The sequence below is a fragment of the Pristis pectinata genome, chromosome 3 (genome assembly GCF_009764475.1).
Source record: "Pristis pectinata isolate sPriPec2 chromosome 3, sPriPec2.1.pri, whole genome shotgun sequence".
Classification (NCBI taxonomy): domain Eukaryota; kingdom Metazoa; phylum Chordata; class Chondrichthyes; order Rhinopristiformes; family Pristidae; genus Pristis; species Pristis pectinata.
Window position 1 is genome coordinate 95,204,220 of NC_067407.1, and position 21,919 is coordinate 95,226,138.

Below are 21,919 nucleotides of genomic sequence, written 5' to 3' on the forward strand. Positions count from 1 at the left end.
ACTTGTGTTGTCACTGTCAGAGAGCTATGGACTTGCACCCCAAAATCAATGCTCCAAAGGGTCCTGCCATTTACTGTATACTTTCCACTTACATCTGACCTCCCAAAGTGCAACACCTCATACTTGTCTGGACTAAACTCCATCTGCTATTTCTCTGCACAAATTTCAAACCAGTCTACCCTGCTGAATCCTTAAACAGCCTTCCTCACTATACACAACTCTGCCAATTTTTGTGTTATCTGCAAACTTATGAATTCATCCACCTACTTTTTCATTCAAACCACTTAATATATATTACAAAGAATGAGGTTCCAGTACTGATCCCTGTGGGACATGAATGGTCACAGACCTCCAATCAGAATAATACCCCTCCACCACTACCCTCTATCTTCTGTGGCCAAGCCAATTTTGAATCCTATCTACTGTTTCCATGGCTTATTTGTGCTTTAATCCTCTGGATCAGTCTACCATGGGGGACTTTGTCAACTGCTTTACTGAAGTCCATGTTGACAGTACCCTTATTAATTATCTTAGTTGCCTCCACAAAACACTCAATCAAGTTTGTGAGACATGACCTCTCCCCCCCCCGCTACACTCTCAAAACCATGCTGAATATTTCTCATAAAGTTTATGCTTCTCCAGATGTGAATAGATCCTATCCCTCAGAATTTTCTCCAATATTGTCCCTACCACCGATCTGAGGCTCACCAGCTTGTAATTTCCTGGTTTGTCTCTCTTGCCCTTCTCCTGTCATCTGGACCTCACCTATGGCTAAAGAGGATTCTCAAGGCCCGAGCAATCTCCTGTCTTGCCTCGTTCAATAATCTAGAATACATCCCACCTGGCCCTGGGGACTTTGCCACCTTAATTCGCTTCAAGAGACCCAACACTACCTCCTCGATATCAATGTGTCCCAGAATATCAGCATACCCATCCCTGATCTCGCTACCCTCCATTTCCTTCTCCTTGGTGGATGCCAATGTGAAGTAGTCATTTTGTACCTGACCCATTTCCTGTGGCTCCAGGTGTAAATTCCCTCTTTTGTCCTTGAGTGGTCCTTCCCTCTCCCTAATTACTCTCCTGTTTTTAATGTATGTCTAAAATGCATTGGGATTCTTTTGAATCCTATTTGCCAAAGACATTTCATGGGCCATTTTAGCACTCCTCATTCCCTGTATAAGTTCTTTCCTGCTTCCTTTATATTCCTCAAAGGCCCTGTCTGATTTCAGCTTCTTAAACCTTACATATGCCAATTAAAATGACTATTATTTAACTTTAAACAAGTAGTATTCATCAGGAAGTAATTCACCTGAACAGTATCAAACTTCTCTTTTTAAAGGGAGGAGAGTACCAATAAGACCACAGAATCTGCACATGGGATCTTCTGATGATAAGCTTTCGCATCAGTTGAGATCACCCCATAACCCTCGAATGAGAAGCTATTTGCCTGGTTATAGGGGCAGTGGCAGGAGAATGAAATATGCACCATATCCTCAAGAACAAAGAAGACATGAAATACAGAGACTTGGTGGGTCTTCAGTTTATTGTTTTCATTTATGAAATGTTGCAACTGCTGGGAAGATTTAACAAAATAGTTTGGACAATTTAACAAAATAGCTTTGACATTGTAACTTTGCATCTTGGAGTAGAAATTCAGCCACAATGTTGGAAAAGTTGCTAAAGTATGTGCTTGTAGTAATGAAATTCAGTTCCAAATGTGAAGCCATTGTACTTAAAATCAAATGAAGTTCCTGCTTGGCCATGGAATTTATTAAATGTACTTTCATGCCTATCTTTCAACAGTTCCTGATCCAATGTCTAGAATATCTTCACGTGCAAGGAGTGCCCTAGTGCAGCGGGAATCTGTTTACAGAGCAGCCCCAACAAAACACAAAGTACCAGGTGGGTTTGGTTAGTCTTGTAATTGGAAAGGTAAGTAGCATTGTAATTAAAAACTGTAATAGTAGAAGTGATTTGTGAAAGTAGACAGGTACATTGGTTTCAATGGGAGGAGGGGAAGAAGAAGAATGTATTTGATAGAAATGTTAATATGTTGCTCTACAATTGCAGTCTTTATTACAAAACTGAATATATATTGCTGATGTAGAAAATAATTGTGCCTTTTCTGCCATTGGTTGGGTCCTTCCACATGGAGACAGATTTCAAAATGTGATTCCTTCTTTCAAGCAGTTTTTCATGCAGTGAAATTAGCCTGGTATTTTTCTGTTCATGTTCAGTGGCACACTGTAGAGGCTGGTTACTCGCTCTGTGAACAACATAGGTTAACTGGGCGATGTCAGGACAATCTCAGAAAGAAACTGAATTAACATTTCATGTCACTGATCTGTAATCAGACCTGGGAGATGAGCAGTTTAACAGTTTTAAACAATGCAGAGCCGGGGCAAACTGTGAAGATTTGAGGTGGTGTCAGGTGGGAAGGGCTGGAGTGATTCCAGATGGATGCAGGTGCAGTGTAAAGTGATGTCGTGCAGTGATAAAGAAACAAAGATGAAAGTGGCGGCAGCAGCGGGACCATTATCAACGCCTGTTGGAGAAACTGGAAGTGGTGTTTATGATGCGCAGCTTTTATCAAAGTTAAAGCCCCTAGCTTGCGCTTGGTGACCACTGGTTTGCTCATCTCTTTTACTCATCTATTTTGCCCACTCGAATCTCCCATTCAGTTTTGTGAGGAACAAAGCAGCCCCACTCTCTGGCCATATGTGCTGGTAGTGCCACACATACTTTCCTGTCCTCACTGAAGAACTGATGGCTGAGGAAGGACTTCAGCTCTTTCTTTACTGAAGATGAGGACTGAACAGTAGAGGAGGAGCAAAGCTGCTTCCTCGCAGCTCCAGCGAAGCAGATTCAATTCCAGTCTCAAATGCTCTAAGTATGGAGTTTGCATGTTCTCTTTGTGACTCTGTTTGCTCAGGTTTCCACCCACATACCAAGGGCGTGTGGGTTGGTACATTAATCACTAAATTTCCTCTCCTATGTAGGTGAGTGGTAGAACATGTGGGTAAATTGATGGGAATGAGGGGAGAATAAAATGGGATTAATCTTGGATTATTGTAAATTTTCAGCGTGGACATGGTGGACTGAAGGGCCTGTTTCCATATTGTGTGAGCCTACGACTCTGACAAAATCATTACTAGTGGGTACACAATACCTTTTTTTAAAGAATTAAACAAATATTTATGTAATTTAATCTGCTTTCCCCCAGCCCCCTGCAGAAATCGATGCACTTGCTTAATTTCACAACTCATTGCTAGTAGTAAAAAGATCAATATTATTCCAACACAGTTTTGCCTTTTGTGTCCAGAACTAGAAAGCACATTTTTGAAGTTCATTCTGCAACTTAGGCAGGGCCTTAATTCCCAAGTAATTGTAGAGGTGTAATATTTTTGTTACTCGCAATATCCTTTTTTTTCCACAGGGTTTGATTTGACTGTACTGCCTCAATAGCTTGAAATATTGAGATGGCTCTGTATTGACTGGGTGATTCTTACTGTTCCTGTTTTAGAGACAAGTGAGTTGTACGAGCCCAAAGACATAACAGTTCGAGTTATGAGTCCACAGTCTGTGCTTGTTATGTGGGTTGATCCTGCGTTTGAAAATGGAAAGAACCCCGGTGTAGACTCGGACAGGTATGTGTATGCATAACAAACTGCAATATGTAGTATCATTGAATTATACCATAGAACCATACAGCACAAAACAGGCCCTTCGGCCCACCATGTTGTGCCATCCATCAAACCACCCTCACACTACCTAACCCCTTCCTCCCGCATATCCCCCCATCCCACACTCCTCCATATGCCTATCCAACAAGCTCTTGAACCTGTCCAATGTATCTGCCTCCACCACCACCCCAGGCAGTGCATTCCATGCACCAACCACTCTCTGGGTGATAAACCTCCCCCTGACATCTCCCCTGAACCTCCCACCCATAACCTTAAAGCCATGCCCTCTCGTCTTGAGCATTGGTGCCCTGGGAAGGAGGCGCTGACTGTCTACTCTATCTATTCCTCTCAATATTTTATATACCTCTATCATGTCTCCTCTCATCCTCCCCCTTTCCAGTGAATAAAGCCCTAGCACCTTAAGCCTCTCCTCATATTCAATACTCTCTAATCCAGGCAGCATCCTGGTAAATCTCCTCTGCAACCTCTCCAATGCCTCCACATCCTTCCTATAATGAGGCGACCAGAACTGAACACAGTACTCTAAGTGTGGCCTAACTAGAGTTTTGTAAAGCTGCATCATCACTTCGCGGCTCTTAAACTCAATCCCACGACTTATGAAAGCCAACATCCCATTGGCCTTCTTAACTGCTCTTTCCACCTGTGAGGCAACTTTCAATGAACTGTGAATATGAACCCCCAGATCCCTCTGCTCCTCCACACTGCCAAGTACCTTGCCATTTACCCAGTACTCTGCCCTGGAGTTTGTCTTTCCAAAGTGTACCACCTCACACTCCTCCGGATTGAACTCCATCTGCCACTTGTCGGCCCAGCTCTGCATCCTATCAATATTCCTCTGTAAGCTCCGACAGCCCTCCACACTATCCACAACACCGCCGATCTTAGTGTCGTCCACAAACTTACTAACCCAGCCCTCCACCCCCTCATCTAAGTCATCTATAAATATCACAAAAAGTAGAGGTCCCAGAACCGATCCCTGCGGGACACCACTAGTCACTGCCTTCCAATCCGAGGGCACTCCTTCCACCACAACCCTCTGCTTTCTACATGCAAGCCAATTCCTAATCCACACAGCCAAGCTTCCTTGGATCCCTTGGCCTCTGACCTTCTGAAGAAGCCTACCATGAGGAATGTTATCAAACGCCTTACTAAAATCCATGTAAACCACATCCACCGCACTGCCCTCATCAATCTTCCTGGTCACCTCCTCAAAGAACTCTATCAGGCTTGTGAGGCAAGATCTTCCTTTCACAAAGCCATGCTGGCTGTCCTGAATCAGTCCATGATTCTCTAGGTGTTCATAAATCCTATCCCTTAGAATCCTTTCTCACAGCTTACCCACCACAGACGTGAGACTCACCGGTCTATAATTCCCTGGCCTATCCCTATTACCTTTTTTGAACAAGGGGACAACATTCGCAACCCTCCAATCCTCTGGCACCATCCCCGTGGACAATGAGGACTCAAAGATCCTTACCAGCGGTTCGACAATCTCCTCCCTAGCCTCTCGAAGCAGCCTGGGGAAAATCCCGTCAGGCCCTGGAGATCTATCTGTCTTAATATTATTTAACAACTTCAACACATCCTCTCTCTTGATATCTACAACCTCGAGAACATTACCCCTACCAGCACTCCCTTCCGCGTCATCAAGACCCCTCTCCCTGGTGAATACCGAAGAGAACTACTCATTGAGAACTTCTCCCACTTCCACCGCCTCCAGGCAAATTCTCCCACCTTTGTCCTTAATCGGACCTACCTTTACCCTAGCCATCCTCCTACCCTTCACGTGCTTGAAAAAGGCCTTGGGATTTTCCTTAACCCTAGTAGCCAATGCCTTTTCATGTCCCCTTCTAGTTCTCCTCAGCCCTTTCTTAAGTTCCTTCCTCACTACCCTATATTCCTCAGGGGCCCTGTCTGAACCTTGCTGCTTATACCTCACGTACGCTACCTCCTTCTCCCTAACAAGTCGTTCCACCTCTCTCGTCACCCACGGTTCCTTCACCCTGCCATTCCTTCTCTGCCTCACCGGGACATATTTATCCCTAACATCCTGCATAAGATCCCTGAACATCGACCACATCTCCATGGTACATTTTCCTTCAAAAAGGACATCCCAATTTACACTCCCAAGTTCTCTCCTTATAGCCTCATAGTTTGCCCTTCCCCAATTAAAAATCCTCTTGTCCTCTCTGCACCTGTCCCTGTCCATGACAATTTTAAAGGTTATGGAGCAATGGTCACTGTCCCCCAAATGCTCACCCACCAATAGATCCTTCACCTGCCCCGGTTCATTTCCTAAAACTAGATCTAACATGGCATTCCCTCTAGTCGGCCTGTCAACATACTGCGTCAGGAATCCCTCCTGGACACATTTAACACATTCCGTCCCATCTAAACCTTTGGCACTAAGCAGGTTCCAGTCTATATTTGGGAAGTTGAAGTCTCCCATTATAACAACCCTGTTATTTTTGCTTCTCTCCAAACACTGCATGCCAATCTGCTCCTCTATATCTCTACTGCTACCAGGGGGCCTATAGAATACTCCTAGTAGAGTAACTGCTCCTTTCTTGTTCCTTAATTCCACCCATACGGACTCTAGAGATGATCCTTCTACAACATCCATCCTTTCCACAGCCATAACAGTGTCCCTGACCAGTATCGCCACCCCTCCTCCTCTTCTCCCCCCTTCCCTATCCCTCTTAAAACACCGAAAACCAGGAATATTCAATATCCACTCCTCTCCTGACGTCAGCCACGTCTCAGTAATAGCCACAATATCATAGTCCCCCATACTTATCCAAGCCCTCAGTTCATCCCCCTTATTCCTGACACTTCTTGCATTTAAGTAAACACACTTCAGTCCATCATTATGTGGATTTACTTTAGGCTTCTCTGTGATAGCTGCAAGAAGTCACCTCATACTTAAGGCATGCATTTGTCCAATTCACAGCTGTTTCTTAAAACTATTCGAATGAACACCCAAATAAATTCTTTCAGTTATTATGTGTGAGTTTTTGATGAGCAAGGTGACTCTTAAAACCCCAGTCTAGGAGACCCACAGACTTATTTTTTGCATCCTTGACAGTCTATGCAGTGCTGTACTGATCTTCTGAGCCCCTGTTGGCTGTGTTATAAGATCTGCCTATTTGCCACCTCTATAACCTCTCCTTCCCTGCTTTTAACTGAGCCAATCTAATGCCGGAGCCTTCATCTGTGCTTCTGTTACTCCCAGGCTCAGTCACTCTACTGCTGTTGTCACTTTGTCACATTCTTATAGTAAAGTGGCTGACCACCCTGTCGTATCATTTTGATGCAGCTGTGCATGTGCTGGGCCACATTAAGAGCACAGATAAATACCACCTGTGATGTGTAGGACTGGAGCAGACCAAATGAGAGCAGATTTCCTTTGAATCATTCTTTTTTTTTTAACTTTCACTTTTAGTGGTTTATTTTTATATATTTTTCAACTTAAAAATAAAAATGATTTCAAATGCATAAAATAGAATTTGAAAAGAGATTTTCTGTTCTATTGTTTGTTAATCCTTGACTCTTTGCTCACAGTAAATTAATCCATGTAAAACTTTGCCGATTAAAGATCATCGACCTGGGACGTGATCTCTGTTTCTCTCTTCAGTAGCTGCCTACTGATTATTTCCAGAACAAAGTTGGGTCTAACTTTGCCATTTTGACCTCAAATATTCATCCTCCTGTGAATAAAGTGCAAGGACAAAATGAATCTCATGCACGGTATACTTGGGAACCTGTGTACTTAACTGACCCTAGAGCTTTTGTACCACAGGAACACTTCAAAAGCATTGGGAATGTTCAAAGTGACTTGTGCATTGAAAACTAAAATACCATGAACAAATGCAGTAAACAAAAGTTCATAGAAGGCTGGTATTTGTATCTTGAGGACTAGAGTAAGGGGTGGATAAAATTTATACTGCAGCTTTGAAGCTCTGGTTGGACTAAACCTGAATTTATGTTCAGTTTTCAATACCACATTTTGGGAAAGATCTATTAATCTTGAAAGGAGATTCGCCAAAAGTTGAATTTCCAGCACAATAAGGTTGAGTGATGATTTGATCAAGACTGTCAAGGTGCTGAATGACAATGATCACGTAGCTGGTGAGAAACTAGTTTCAATGGTAGTGAAATCAAGGACTTGGGCATATGGTCTGAAAGATGAGAGCTAGCTTTTTCAAGAGTGAAATTGCATGCTTCTACATCCATATGGTGATGGAAAGTTGGGACTCTGTACCTCAGCAATGGATGTTAATTTTCTTTACAATATTGTTATTAAATCCATGAAAAAAATAGAGTATGTGCATCAAGAAAGAGAGTAAAAATACTACTGAATACGTTGTGTTAAATCATACTTAAGATCACAATACTCTAAATTAATAATCACATGTAATAGTTAATAAAGGAAAAAAAATGAAATATTTTATATTATAAAAAAATCTACTCCCACTACCAAAAACCAAAGCTGTTTGATAGAAAAAACAAGGAAAAACCCTTAAATCGTAACAATGTCAGCCAATATCTGCATTTTAGTCACCAAATCAGGGATTTTGAAAATAATTCAAAAAAGGTCCCCACAATGTTTGAAAGTCTAAGTTAGATTCAAAAACTGAACAATGAACCTTCTCTAGATTCAGGTATGACATAACATCCCGTAACCACTGAGCATGAGTAGGCGGAGTAACTTCCTTCCATTTAAGCAATACAGCTCTCCTGGCTATAAGAGAAATAAAAGCCAGAATGTGTAAATCAGAAACCTTCTATGTTATATCTTTTTCTCCAATGATCCCAAATAATGCATCAAAGGATTAAGTTTAAAATTTATTTTGAAAAGTACAGAAAAAGTTTGAAAGACCTCTGTCCAATATTTTTTAAGACTCTGACACATCCAGAGCATGTGAATTAGAGAAGCCACTCCGTTATTACATTTGTCACAGTAAGGAGATATATCGGAATAAAAACAGGATAGTTTATCTTTAGACAAGTGAGCTTTATGGACCACTTTAAATTGAAGGAGGGAATGATGGGCACATAATGACGAAGTATTAACCAATTTGAAAATTTCATTCCAAGTTTCCTCAGAAATTGACATCTGCATATCTTGTTCCCAAGTGTTTTTAATTTTATCTAGTGGCACCTTACTCATTCCTAGTAATCTGTCATAAATATTAGATATTGAGCCATCATGAAAGGGTTCCAAATTAAAAATTACATCTAATAAATTTTTATCAGGACTCAAAGGAAAAGAATGTAATTGCTTTCTTTCTTTTTCAATCTTTTTATTAATTTTCAAATTAGTACAATATATATAATATTAGTAATTATACTTATGGTGCAGAGATCAAGATAACAAGCATAACAGTTAACATATATATAATCACAAGGAGTAAAAAAAAAGTAATCTAGACCTCCCGTTCTCTTATTAAGTGAACAAATACAAAAGGAAAGATTGAAAAGAAATGAAATTTAATTGTATGAAAGAAGAACCCCAAATAAAAAAAAAATATAGAAAATAAACCAAAAAAACCCCCCAAAAACTTGAAAAAGAAACTGGACTGATATTTCTTCAATTAAAAAGAAAAAAAACATTATTATGTTGTCAACTCTGCTCCTCTGTATTCAAGGGTTATTGAAAGGGATCTGAAAAAGGTCAGCTTATATCATATGGAAGTATTGAATAAATGGACTCCAAACTTACTCAAATTTAAGCGAAGGATCAACAGTACCACTCCTAATTTTTTCTAAGTTTAAACATTCTATAGTTTGAGAAAACCACTGAAAAGTGGTGGGAGGTATTGGATCCTTCCATTTGAACAAAATAGATCACTTGGCCATTAATGTGACAAAAGCGATCATACAATGAGTAGAAGCAGATAAATGGTGAGATTCCGTCATTGGTAACCCAAAAAGTGCAGTAATAGGATGAGGTTGTAAATCAATGTACAATACAGAAGAAATATTGTTAAAAATGTCTTTCCAATATTTTTCCAAAAGGGGACAGGACCACAGCATATGTGTCAGGGAAGCCACCTTAGAATTACATCTGTTACATATAGGATATATATATGATGATAAAAATGGGCTAACTTGTCCTTGGACATATGGGTCCTGTGAACCACCTTAAACTGTATAAAAGAGTGTCTAGCACACATTGAAGGTGTATTAACTAATTGAAGAATTTTTTTCCATGTCTCTGTAGGTAAAAGTATCTGGAGTTCTCTTTCCCATTCATTCTTAATTTTATCAAGTTTCTCTGAACGTATTTTCATAATCCAATCATAAATTATTGCTATCAGGCCCTTCTGATAAGGATTAAAACCTAAAATTTTTTCCGTAATTTCAATTTTATATTGTGTCGGAAAAGAAGGTAAAGTAACTTTTAAAAAATTTCTAATCTGTAAATATCGAAAAAAATGTGATCTCGGCAGACTGTGTTTATTAGACAACTGTTCAAAAGATAAAAAACAGTTATCAATGAATAAATCTCAAAAACATGTTAGTCTCTTCATTCTCCATAAGGAAAAAGCTGAGTCAATTCTAGATGGTTGAAAGAAAAAATTAGATTGAATAGGGCTTGATAAATTAAATTTATTCAATCCAAAAAATTTACGAAATTGAAACCATTTCCATATTGTATGTTTAACTATTGGATTAGTCATTCGTTTACTCAATTTAGTAAGTGCAAAAGGGAATGAAGCTCCTAAAATAGAAACTAATGAAAATCCTTGCACTGATTCACACTCAAGGTGTACCCAATAGGGACAATGAATTGCATCAAAATCTTGTGCCCAGAAAATTAAGTATCTAATATTAATGGCCCAATAGTAAAATCTAAAATTAGGCAAAGCCATACCACCATCCTTTTTTAATCTTTGTAAATATTTCTTACTTAACCTTGGGTTTTTATTCTGTCATATATATGAAAGAATTTTGGAATCAATAGTGTTGAAAAAGGATTTCGAAATAAAAACCTGAAATAGATACAAAACTTTTGGTAAAATATCCACCTTAACTGCATTAATTTGGCCAATCAATGATAAAGAGAATGGAGACCATTTAGTAAACAATTGTGTAACATAATTAATTAAAGCTAAAAAGTTCACTTTAAATAAATCCTTGTATTTCTTGGGAATTTTAACACTTAGGTACGAAAAGTAATCAGTCACTAATCTAAATGGTACAGGAAGTCCCCGACTTACGAGCGCCCGTACTTACGAACCGACCTTCGTGGTTGGTTCGTAAGCGGGCCCAGCCCCCGATCCTCCCACGGCGGCGGTACACCTTCTTTGGACCAACCCTGGGCCAAGTGCACATATGTGGCCGGGGAACCCTGGGCCAAGTGCGTATGTGTGGCTGGGGCCATGCGCGACCACAATCCCCGGCCCAAGTGCACATGCGCAGATGCGATACCCAGCCCAAGTGCACATGCGCAGATACTGTTCCAAGTTACATACAAAATTGGGTTACAAACAGTCTCAAAAATGGAACTCGTTCGTAACTCGGGGACTTCCTGTAATTGCCTATAAATTGGTACTTGCGTGTTTAATGGGAAAAGTTCACTCTTATTAAGATTTAATCTATAACCAGAGAAAACACTAAACTGAGCAAGTAGTGATAATACTGCAGGAATAGATTTCTCCGGGTTAGAGATATAAAGTAACAGGCCATCTGCATAAAAAAATATCTTATGAGTCCCCTTTCCACGAGTAATACCAAATATGTTAGAAGAATTCCGAATGGCAATTGCCAAAGGTTCCAAAGCAATATTAAATAATAAAGGTCTCAGAGGGCAACCCTGTCTAGTGCCTCACAAAAGCCTGACCAAGGGGGATCTCTGATTATTAGTAAGTATTGAAGCCATAGGTGTGTGGTCACTGATATGAAATTTGAACTAAAATTAAATTTCTCAAGTGTGTTAAATAAATATTCCCATTCAACTCTATCAAGTGCCTTCTCGGCATCTAATGAAATAACACATTCTGGAATTACAGATGAAGGGGTATATTTAATATTCATTAACCTCCTAATAAAATGCAAGTAATGATTCTTAATGAATCCTGTCTGGTCATCAGAAATAATTTGTGGAAGTACCTTTTCCAGTCTAGAGGCCAATATTTTGGAAAAAAATTTAGAATCCACATTCAATAAAGAAATAGGTCTATAAGATGCACATTCAGTGGGGTCTTTATCCTTTTTAAGAATTAAAGAAATAGTTGCTTCATAAAAGGATTGTGGTAATTTACCCACTGATAGGGCCTCTTTAAAAATTTTACCTAACCAGGGAGAGAGAAGGTCAGAAAAGGATTTAAATAATTCAACTGTATACCCATCAGGACCGGGTGTTTTACCCAAATTCATTGAAGAAATTACTTTCTTTATTTCTTCCTCCGAAATGTGTGCATCTAATATTAAACGTTCATTAAGTGATAATTTTGGAGTCTTCAAATTCCTTAAAGATTCATGCATTGATGTAGAATCCTCAGGAGAATCTGACTGACGTAAAGAAGTATAAAATTCTTGAAAAGATTTGTTAATTTGATCATGGTCTACCGTGTAGTTACCATCTCGTTTACGAACTTTAATAATCTGACATTTGGTTGAAATAGCTTTCAGTTGGTTGGCCAACAATTTACCAGATTTATCAGCATGTATATAAAACTGACTTTTGGTTTTGAGTAATTGACTTTCAATTGGAGATGTTAATAATAAACTGTTGTAATTGAAGTTCTGTTCTCATTTTATAGATCTCCAAACTAGGAGCATCAGAGTATTTTTTGTTGATTTCTTTAATCTTATCAGCCAATATACGTAATTCATTATTAGTTCGTTTTTTTTCAGTCCAGCAGAGTATGAAATAATTTGACCGCGGATATAAACTTTAAAGGTATCCCATAATATCCCACTGGAAATTCCTTCAGTAAAATTAGTTGAGAAGATGAAGGAAATCTGTTCTTTAATAAAATGAACAAAGTCTAAATCTTGCAATAAAGAAGGATTGAGTTGCCATTGGCTAGCACCAGAGGGTATGTCCACTAACTTAATCGATAGTTTCAATGGCGCATGATCGGAAATGGCAATTGCATCGTACTTACAGTCAGTAACAAGTGGAACTAATCGTGTGTCAAGAAAAAAGTAATCAATCCTAGAGTAATTATGGTAGACATGAGAAAAGAATGAAAACTCTTTATCATATGGGTGTAGAAGTCTCTAGACTTCTAAAATTCTGGAATCAACTAAAAAGGAGTTGATAAAAACAGCAGATTTGTTAGGAAGTGCAAGATTCGACACAAATCTATCTATCGAAGGGTTTAGACAACAATTAAAATCTCCATCCATAATCAACATATATTCGTTTAAATTAGGAAAAGATGCAAATAAATGTTTAAAAAAACTCAGGGTGATCCACGTTAGGTGCATAAACGTTGATCAAAACAACTTTTTTGTTATGAAGTAAGCCAGTAATTAATAAAAAAAAATCTACCATTTGGGTCTGAAATTGTCTCATGATGAACAAATGAAATTGAAGAGTCTATAAAAATAGAGACTCCTTTCACTTTTGCTGAAACTGTTGACCCCTCCAAAATTTAAAAAAAGCGCTGATTATCCTCTTTCCTAATATGAGTTTCCTGCGCCAAAATAATCTGAGCATTCAGTCTATGAAAAACGTTAAAGGTCTTCTTACGCTTAATTGGATTATTCAAGCCATTTGTATTCCATGTAACAAAATTAATCATCTTATCCATTTTAATAGACTAAAAAAATATGGTATGTAAAGGGTTAACCTTGTTGCTAAGGAGATTTGTTAACAGGAAGAGGAAAAAAAGTTCAAAGAGGAGCCAGATATGACGACAGTTCAGACATATTTGTAGTTTATCAGTCCAGAAGAAAAAAACAACTAACCTAAAAACAGCCCCACCCCCCACCCAGAAGGGCCCGAAAACTGGCCAATAGGCAGCCAGAATGCTACCCACTATTGTTTAACCCTAACCTTTTGGTGGTAGGTCTCCAAGTTGAAAAGAATGCGAGGCACCATCAATAGTCTAAACAAAAAAAAATAGCCAAAACAATTTTTCAAAGTGTAAACAGACTTGCAAAAGATAGTCTTATTTTAATTCCAAAGAGAAAAAGGCAATCAGTCACTCAGTTAAATTCTTAATTATTACCCAAACAGAACATTAAAAATGTTAAAGTAAAATAATAAAGAGAAAAAAAAATTAAATTAAAACATGGTAAGTATCCATGTTCCAGAACCAAGCACGAAAAAATTAACAAAGGGCAGGAAAATATCTCCGGGGATAAAAAGCGTTTAAACCTGTAAGTTAATCATTGCTTAGTAGACCAATTAAGTATAAAGTTAAAGAAAAGCACATTTCTTGACCATCTGGAGACAAAAAGTTAACCTTGGAGGAAATCTTTGGCTTCTTTAACGGAATTAAACCACCGGTGTGATTTGTCGGGAAGTGATATTCTCAGGTGGTTTGGGAACAGTAATGCAGGTTGGTAATTCTCTTGATAAAGCCATGACATAATCGGTTTGTAAAGCAGTCTCTCTTTCATAACTTCTGGAGTGTAATCTTCAACCAGACGAAACTTCCATTCTTTGTATTGAATCATTCCTCGATGACAAGCAATTCAAATCAAGTGCTCTTTGGTACTGACATAATGAAATCTCAATATTACTGGCTGTGGTTTTTGCTCTGCTGGAGGTTTTGGTCTTAATGCTCGGTGGGCACGATCAAGTATAGGGCTTGTAGAAAAAACTTCAGGGCCAAACACATCCTCCAGAAGTTTAGAAAAGAATTCAATGGGATTACCAGATTCAGCGTTCTCAGAGAGGCCAATAATCGTCACATTATTTCTCTGACTGTGGCTTTCTAAATCAATAATCCTCTGTCTTTGCTGTTTCAGTCTTAGTTTGGTCACCATTAAATCTTTTTCCAGTAAATCCAGCCTACGATCTCTCTCTTTGCCAGCTTGATCCAGTTTAGCATTTAATTGCTGTTGTTTAGTACTCTCCTGTATGAGTGTGGTCTGTCTGTCTTCCACATCTTTTAACAGCGTTTCCAAAGTGGCAAATCTCTGGTCAAGCTTTTTATCCAGTTTAGAGATAGTTTCCAAAGTGAGTTGAGGATCTCTGTTACCCTTGCTATCAGCTCCAGCCTTAGCTCTGGTATTCATTCTGACACTTAGAAGTCAACATCAATCTTGTAAAAGTATTATAAAACTCTTAGTAAAGGGTGGTGCATGAGGAGTTAAAAGGTAAGTGGAGCAAAGCCAAGATACGACCTACTCCATGTAGCGCCACCAAAAGACTCCCGGAATGTAATTGAGATCGAAGAAAATCTCTAATTTGTAAATATCAGAAAAAATGAGTTTTTGGTAAATTATACTTGGTAGACAATTGTTCAAATGAAGAAAGGTTTCCTCCAACAAACAGATCCTGAAAACCAGTAATACCTAATTTGTCCCACTCTTTAAAAACTACATCAGTCATAGAAGGTTTAAAAAAATAATTAGAGAAAATGGGACTGGACAAAGAAAAGCTCAATAAACCAAATTATTTTCTAAATTGTAACCAAATCCTCAAAGCATGTTTAACTACTAAATTATCTGTTAACTTATTTAATGATATTGGAAGTGAAGAACCAAGCAGAAAAATAATGGAAAATTTTTTAACAGAGTTAACTTCCGAAGAAACCCATACTGGACAAGCCTCTTGATTAATGTAATGTAACCAAAACGTAAGATTTTGTATATTGACTGCCCAGTAATAAAATCTAAAATTAGGTAAGGCTAGACGTCCGTTCTTTTTAACTTTCTGAAGAGGAACTTTATTTAGTCTAGGATGTTTATTATTCCATATGTAGGAAGATATAATTGACCCAAGAAAGTCAAAGAAAGACTTAGGAATAAAAGCAGGTAAAGCCTGAAATAGATATATAAATTTAGGTAAAATATTCATTTTAATAGCATTAATTCGGCCAATCAATGATAAAGAAAGGGGAGACTAACTTGATAAAACCCTTTTCACATAATGCAGTAAGGTGAAAAAATTTTCTTTAAATAAATGTTTATAATTTTTAGTAATTGACACACCCAGATAGGTAAAATGATTTCTTACAATTTTAAAAGGAATGTTAATATCAAATGGTACCAGGTTATTCAGAGGAAAAAGTTCACTCTTGTGTAAGTTCAATTTGTAGCCTGAAGAATGACTAAAGCGAGAAAGTAAAGAAAGCATAGGAGGTAACGAGGCTTCAACATTAGATATAAAAAGTAATAAATCATCAGCATATAAAGAAACTTTGTGGTTAATACCTTTTCTGGAGATACCAAGGATATCTCTAGATTCTCAGAGAGAAATAGCGAAAGGTTCTAAGGCCAAATCAAAGAGAAAAGGGCTCAAAGGACATCGCTGTCTGGTTCCACGTTGAAGTTTAAAAGATTTAGAATTTTGAAAATTAGTAAGAACTCGAGCAGAAAGGGATAAATAATTTAATCCATTGGATAAAATCAGGCCCAAAATTAAATTTCTCTAAAGTTTTAAATAAGTAATTCCATTCAATCCAATCAAAGGCCTTGTCAGCATCTAGAGATATCACACATTCTGATATTTCCTGAGAGGGAGAATCGATAACGTTCAGTAAATGACTAATATTAAAATGAGAATATCAGTTTTTAATAAAACCAGTCTGATCATTGGATATAATTGAAGGTAAAATATTTTCCAATCTATGAGCTAGAACTTCAGATAAATTTTTAACATCCACATTAAGTGGCGAAATTGGTCTATACGAAGCACATTCTATTGGGTTCTTATTTTTCTTAAGAATAAGTGAGATAGAGGCTTCATAAAAAGATTGTGGTAGTCTACCCAATTTAAAAGAATCTGAAAAAAAACAGCACATAAATGAGGTATAGGAAAAGAGGAGAAGGCCTTCTAGAATTATCCAGGAAATCCATCAGGACCTGGAGTCTTTCTAGAATGTAAAGATCGCACAACCTCGGCGATTTCCTCTTATGTAATAGATTGATCCAACTGTTTTTGGTTTTCAGTAGAAAGTATAGGAACGTTTAATTGGTCAAAGAAATTATTCATTACAGTATTATCTTTAAGAAAATTAGAAATGTAAAGTTTAGAATAGAATTCTCTAAAAGTATCATTTATTTCTAAAAGATCAGTTGTCCACTCACCATTGGCTTTCAAAATTTCTTTAATTTGCCGTCTAGCTCTGGAGATTTTTAATTGGTTAGCCAGTAATTTACCTGTTTTATGGATGTTAATTTTAAATGTGAAACTGATATTGGTGTTGGTTTATCATTGTCACATGTACCGAGAAACAATGAAAATCTTTGTTTTGCGTGCTATCCACACAGATCATGCCATACATAATTACATTGAGGTAGTTAAAAAGAAAGCAATACAGAATATAGTATTGCAGTTACAGAGAAAGTGCAGTGCAGGTAGACAAATAAAGGTCAATAGATTCCATTTTGTCAAGGTGATAAGGGATATGGAGAAAAGACAGGTGCACATCAAGTTATGATCATATTGAAAGCTGATATGGATCTAAAGGGTGAAATAACCTCCCACTGTTTCTCTGCTTTTGAACACAGCTGTAACGTTGAGTGTTTACTCATGACTCTGGTGAGGGTGCATTTTGGCATGTTTGCATGGTGGCAATTTTCATAAATCACCAAAGACTCTGGGCCTTTTCTTTTGGTGTCTTGCTGATCATCTCATTGTAACAAATTAAATTGATTTCCTTAATGGAAAGAACATAGTGGTACTGTAGAATTAGTAAGCGCAGAAGTTGCTTAAATTTTCATTTTTCCTCTGTGATGTTCATCGTGTGTATAGGAGCAGTGGCATGTGTTTTAATGGCACTTAACAATTTTCATTGCAGATTTGGTATTTATGCATGTATATATGCATGTCATTGCATATTTCTCAATGAGAAATATATATTGATTTATTACAAATGTGTAGTGAAGAAGTAGCAACAGAAAGTGCAACATTGTACAGTTAAGCCAATTCTGCATAAAAGCAAGAACCAGGGGAACATAAGGAAATGGATTAAATCTTGAAAAATAAAAAAAATCATGAGCCAACAGAAGTAGATCCAGCAACTTTATGCACATTTTTGTAACTGGATGCACTCTAAGGAATGTGGGAAATTTCTGTGAACTTTGATGATCCAGTTTGCCAGAATGGAATACTTATAGGAGTTCCTGATAATGTCAAATCTTTAAAGCCTTTAACTTCTTGCTAATCATTCGTATTGCTATCAGGCCTCAAATTCCCTATGGAGCAATCTTTTGCTGGACTGTTAAAGCAGAAATGATCTATAAATGCGTCTCTGTCATGCATGAAATTATGTATTGTTTAACATTAAACCAATGGAACAAGATGATTTTTGCACTTATAGTTCATTCACTGGATGTCGACTGCGAAGGCAATCGTTAATTGATGATTCCTAATAATGCTAGGAATGGTAGTGGTAAACAAACAACTTCAGTCTTTGCAGTGGAAGTATTCCATAGTGCTGTTAGAAGCAAGTTCCAGGATTTTGACCCAGTGACAATGAAGGATACTGTATGTCTTCGGGCGGCAATCTTTGCAATATAACTGTGCCCTTCTTGTTTGTTGAGGTTGCAGCTTTAGGTACACCCATTAAAAAATCCTGGCAGGTTTTGGCAATTCACCCTGTGATGGTGCACTTGGGCTGCCAATGTGGCATGATAATAAAAGAAGTGAATGTGTTATCTGTTTAATGAAGGCATCTTTGTCCTATGTCAGATTGCAGATAACATTGGGCCATTTTTTCTTCTGCTTTGATTCTGCAGACTGCTTCATGCCTGAACAGTTTTTATCTGCTAGCTCTGTTCTGCATTTATCTTATATAGATTGCATGGTGGTAGTGTCACACATCCATGATCTCAGTGAATGGCAGGGCAGGCTTGAAGGGCTAAATGGTCTTCTCCTGCTCCAATTTGTGTTGTTATGTAGCAAGCCCCACTTGGTGATGGATATTGACATCTCCTACCCACAGTATATTTTGCTTTCCTTATTGCCGCTTCCAAAGTGTTGTTCAGTGTGGAGGAGTATCAGTTCTTCTGATGCAGAGTGTGAAATAGGAAGAGAGGTTTTCTTTTCTGAAAAAGAATAGGTTTTGTTTTTACAACAACTAGTCAACTTTCCCGGTCAACTATCCAGCTACAGTTGACCAGATTTGTTGATTGGTCCCCAATCCTTGTTTGCAATATCCTTTCCCACCACCACCAACATCAACTGGGCGGTACCGTGTATGATTTACTATGGACAGTCATCAGGTTTTTTCTGAAATAAAAACAGAACATGCTGGACACAGTCAAAAAGAAATCATATGAAACATTCAAATATGCATTTAACATTATTTATCATGCATCTTAATTACTGTTCTTGAAATGATATTTCTGTGAACTTTACAGCTTTTATATTTGTGTAATCATTCCTATCACAAAAATAATTTTTAAAGGGCATTAAGTTTTTAATCTAAGAGTATTATCTGCAATTCTAAAGTCTTGCTCTGTGCCTTTCAATTTTATTTTTGTCAGTGTTAGCTTTTTCCAAGTCATTCCTCTATTTAGTCCTGTCCAAATTTTTTTTTTCAGAAAATTGGAAAAATAACTGCAGATGCTGGAAATCTTCAAAAGAAAATGAAAATGCTAGGAGAACTCAGCAGGTCAGGCAGCATTCATGGAAGAAGAAACAGAGTTAACATTTCAGGTCCAACATCCTGCTCTGATCAAAGTTCCGACAAAGGAATATTGAAGCATTAAGCTCCCTTCACACAGATGCTGCCAAACCTGATGAGTGCTTCTAGCATTTCCTGTTTATGTATTTTAAAAAAAAATATTTCTGTGTTGCTGCCTTCATAACCTGGAGCCATATGTCACAGTATATTCTTTACCAATGTACTGCAGATCCATTGTATTGATCAATGGGATTTTAATGTTGGGTCCTCAAAATCGCTTAGTATACTGAATATGCAGATATATTGGGAGTTTACAAAGTTGTGGAAACCTGCTGTGTAGTGGCATCATTTGATCCCATTTATTGTGCTTCTCAAAGATTATCATTGAATTTTCATGGTTGCAAATGTCAAGATGGGATAGACACTTCAGTCCAAGCTGTGATATATTAAGCCTAAATTATCAAATCACTTTTTTAGGCACTGAAAATAAAGTTATGGAATTTGAAAGATGAGGTAGCAGGCCATAATTTAGATAGTGATTCCATTATTGGAGGGTTCATAATCTCAGCTACGCAATCTGGATACACACAGACATAACCTGTTGCTTTATTTGTAGCAGTTCAAGAAGAGTTGCATTTGAGAGGAATCACATTTTTGATTGAGAATTGTCATGTGGTATTGAGGCAAAGTGATAGTAGTTACAGATGATGGAAGAGCATCCAGAAAGATTGTAATATGCTGGACTGAGATTACTGTTTAATCTTCTACATGCATCTACCATGGATCATCTGTAAGTGTTGCTTGGTCAAAACGTATATTTAATGTGATTTGCTTTATCTGATCTTTCAGATATTACACCGTTAGATACAGAGAGAGAGGAGAATCAGCTAAATGGGAATACAAGATATCCAAGACATACAGGCGAGTTCTGATTGACAAGCTGACATCAGATTCCATACATGAATTCTCTGTTCGCACTTCTCAAGGAGACAGAGATGGCAAATGGAGTGTTTCAGTTTTCCAAAGAACCCCTGAGTCTGGTATGCTTTTCCTGCTCAGTACCGCAAGAGCACTGAATTCAGCAATAAATTGTGATTATCTATACTGTCTAATTGTTGAATACTGTTTTCTTAATAAAATACTAAATTGAACAGTAATTGAAACTGCCCAAATGATGTTTTAGGAAAAGACCATTGTTCCAGAATGGCAAAGCTATGGGATTCAAATATATTTCAACTTTAGAATGAAAATAATTTCATAGTTTATGCAACCTGGCATCAAATTTTTAAGTCTGTAGACTTGGCCACTTGCTTTTTCCATGTTCCCTCGGGAGATCTGTTATTATACTTTACTATTTAAGGGTGTTAATTACCAACTTTCATATGTCAATTGGTTACTCAAGAACCTGTGAATGGCAAAACCCTCTGCACCTCTGTACATGTTAAGTTGTATCAATGTGACTATTGTATGTTGTTTAATACGAAAAGTGTGCAGACAAATGTCAGTTTACTTAGAAGCTTTTTGCAATGTGAGCCTGGATTGAAATTTTAAAATATTTTTGTGACCCAGATAATTTGAGACCCGGTAAAGTGTCACCACCACAAACCGAGTGCATTGCCAAAATTCTTTGTGAAGGCAAGCAACTATCTGCTCAGTTGTGATGTTGCTAACTGCACAATAAAACTACATACTTCCAGCTGTTAGAAAGGTACAGGTCGTCCAATGATTCAGATGATTAATATTTTTAAGTTAATTATTATGAAGAAAGCAGAATTCCAGGGATTGTCCAGTGTGTAAGGTGAAAAGAATAGTATACCAGGGTCCACACTCTGTGTTAAAATTTACCAATTGATTTAACATCGAAATCTGGGTGCAGGAGTAGGCTTAACCATGGAACAATACAGCACAATACAGGCCCTTTGGCCCAACATGTTGTGCCAACCTTTAAACCACGCCTATGACTACCTAACCCCTTCCTCCCACGTATCCCCCTATTTTAAATTCCTCCATATGCTTATCTAACAATCTCTTGAACTTGACCAATGTACCTGCCTCCACCACTACACCAGGCAGTGCATTCCATGCACCTACCACTCCCTGGGTAAAAAACCTCCCTCTGATGTCTCCCTTGAACTTCCCACCCGTTACTTTAAGCCATGCCCTCTTGTATTGAGCATTGGTGCCCTGGGAAAGGGGCACCTTTTGTCAGACTTCTGAGCCTTCGCCATTCAATATGATCATGACTGATCCTCTGTCTTGTTCCCATGCTCTCTCCATACCACTTGTTGCCTTTTATGTCCAGAAATGTATCCATTTCCTCAAATATATTCATTCATGGAAGGTTGTGAAGGCTGAGTCGCTGAATATATTGAAGGAGATTGATAGGTTTCTGTACACCAAAGACTTCAGGAGTATGGGGAGAATGATCTTGAGGTAGAGGATCGGCCACAATCA

General features: G+C 37.9%; 1 protein-coding gene across 1 annotated transcript in view; it reads left to right on the forward strand.

The window, feature by feature from the left end:
* fndc1 (fibronectin type III domain containing 1) overlaps positions 1-21,919 on the forward strand; it is a 151,637-nt gene that overhangs the window by 59,612 nt on the left and 70,106 nt on the right. Inside the window, exons 4-8 of the mRNA XM_052011235.1 lie at positions 1,340-1,528; positions 1,804-1,902; positions 3,524-3,633; positions 19,247-19,254; positions 20,315-20,505. Of these exons, the coding sequence (XP_051867195.1) occupies positions 1,340-1,528; positions 1,804-1,902; positions 3,524-3,633; positions 19,247-19,254; positions 20,315-20,505 (597 nt within the window). The remainder of the gene's footprint in view (positions 1-1,339; positions 1,529-1,803; positions 1,903-3,523; positions 3,634-19,246; positions 19,255-20,314; positions 20,506-21,919) is intronic.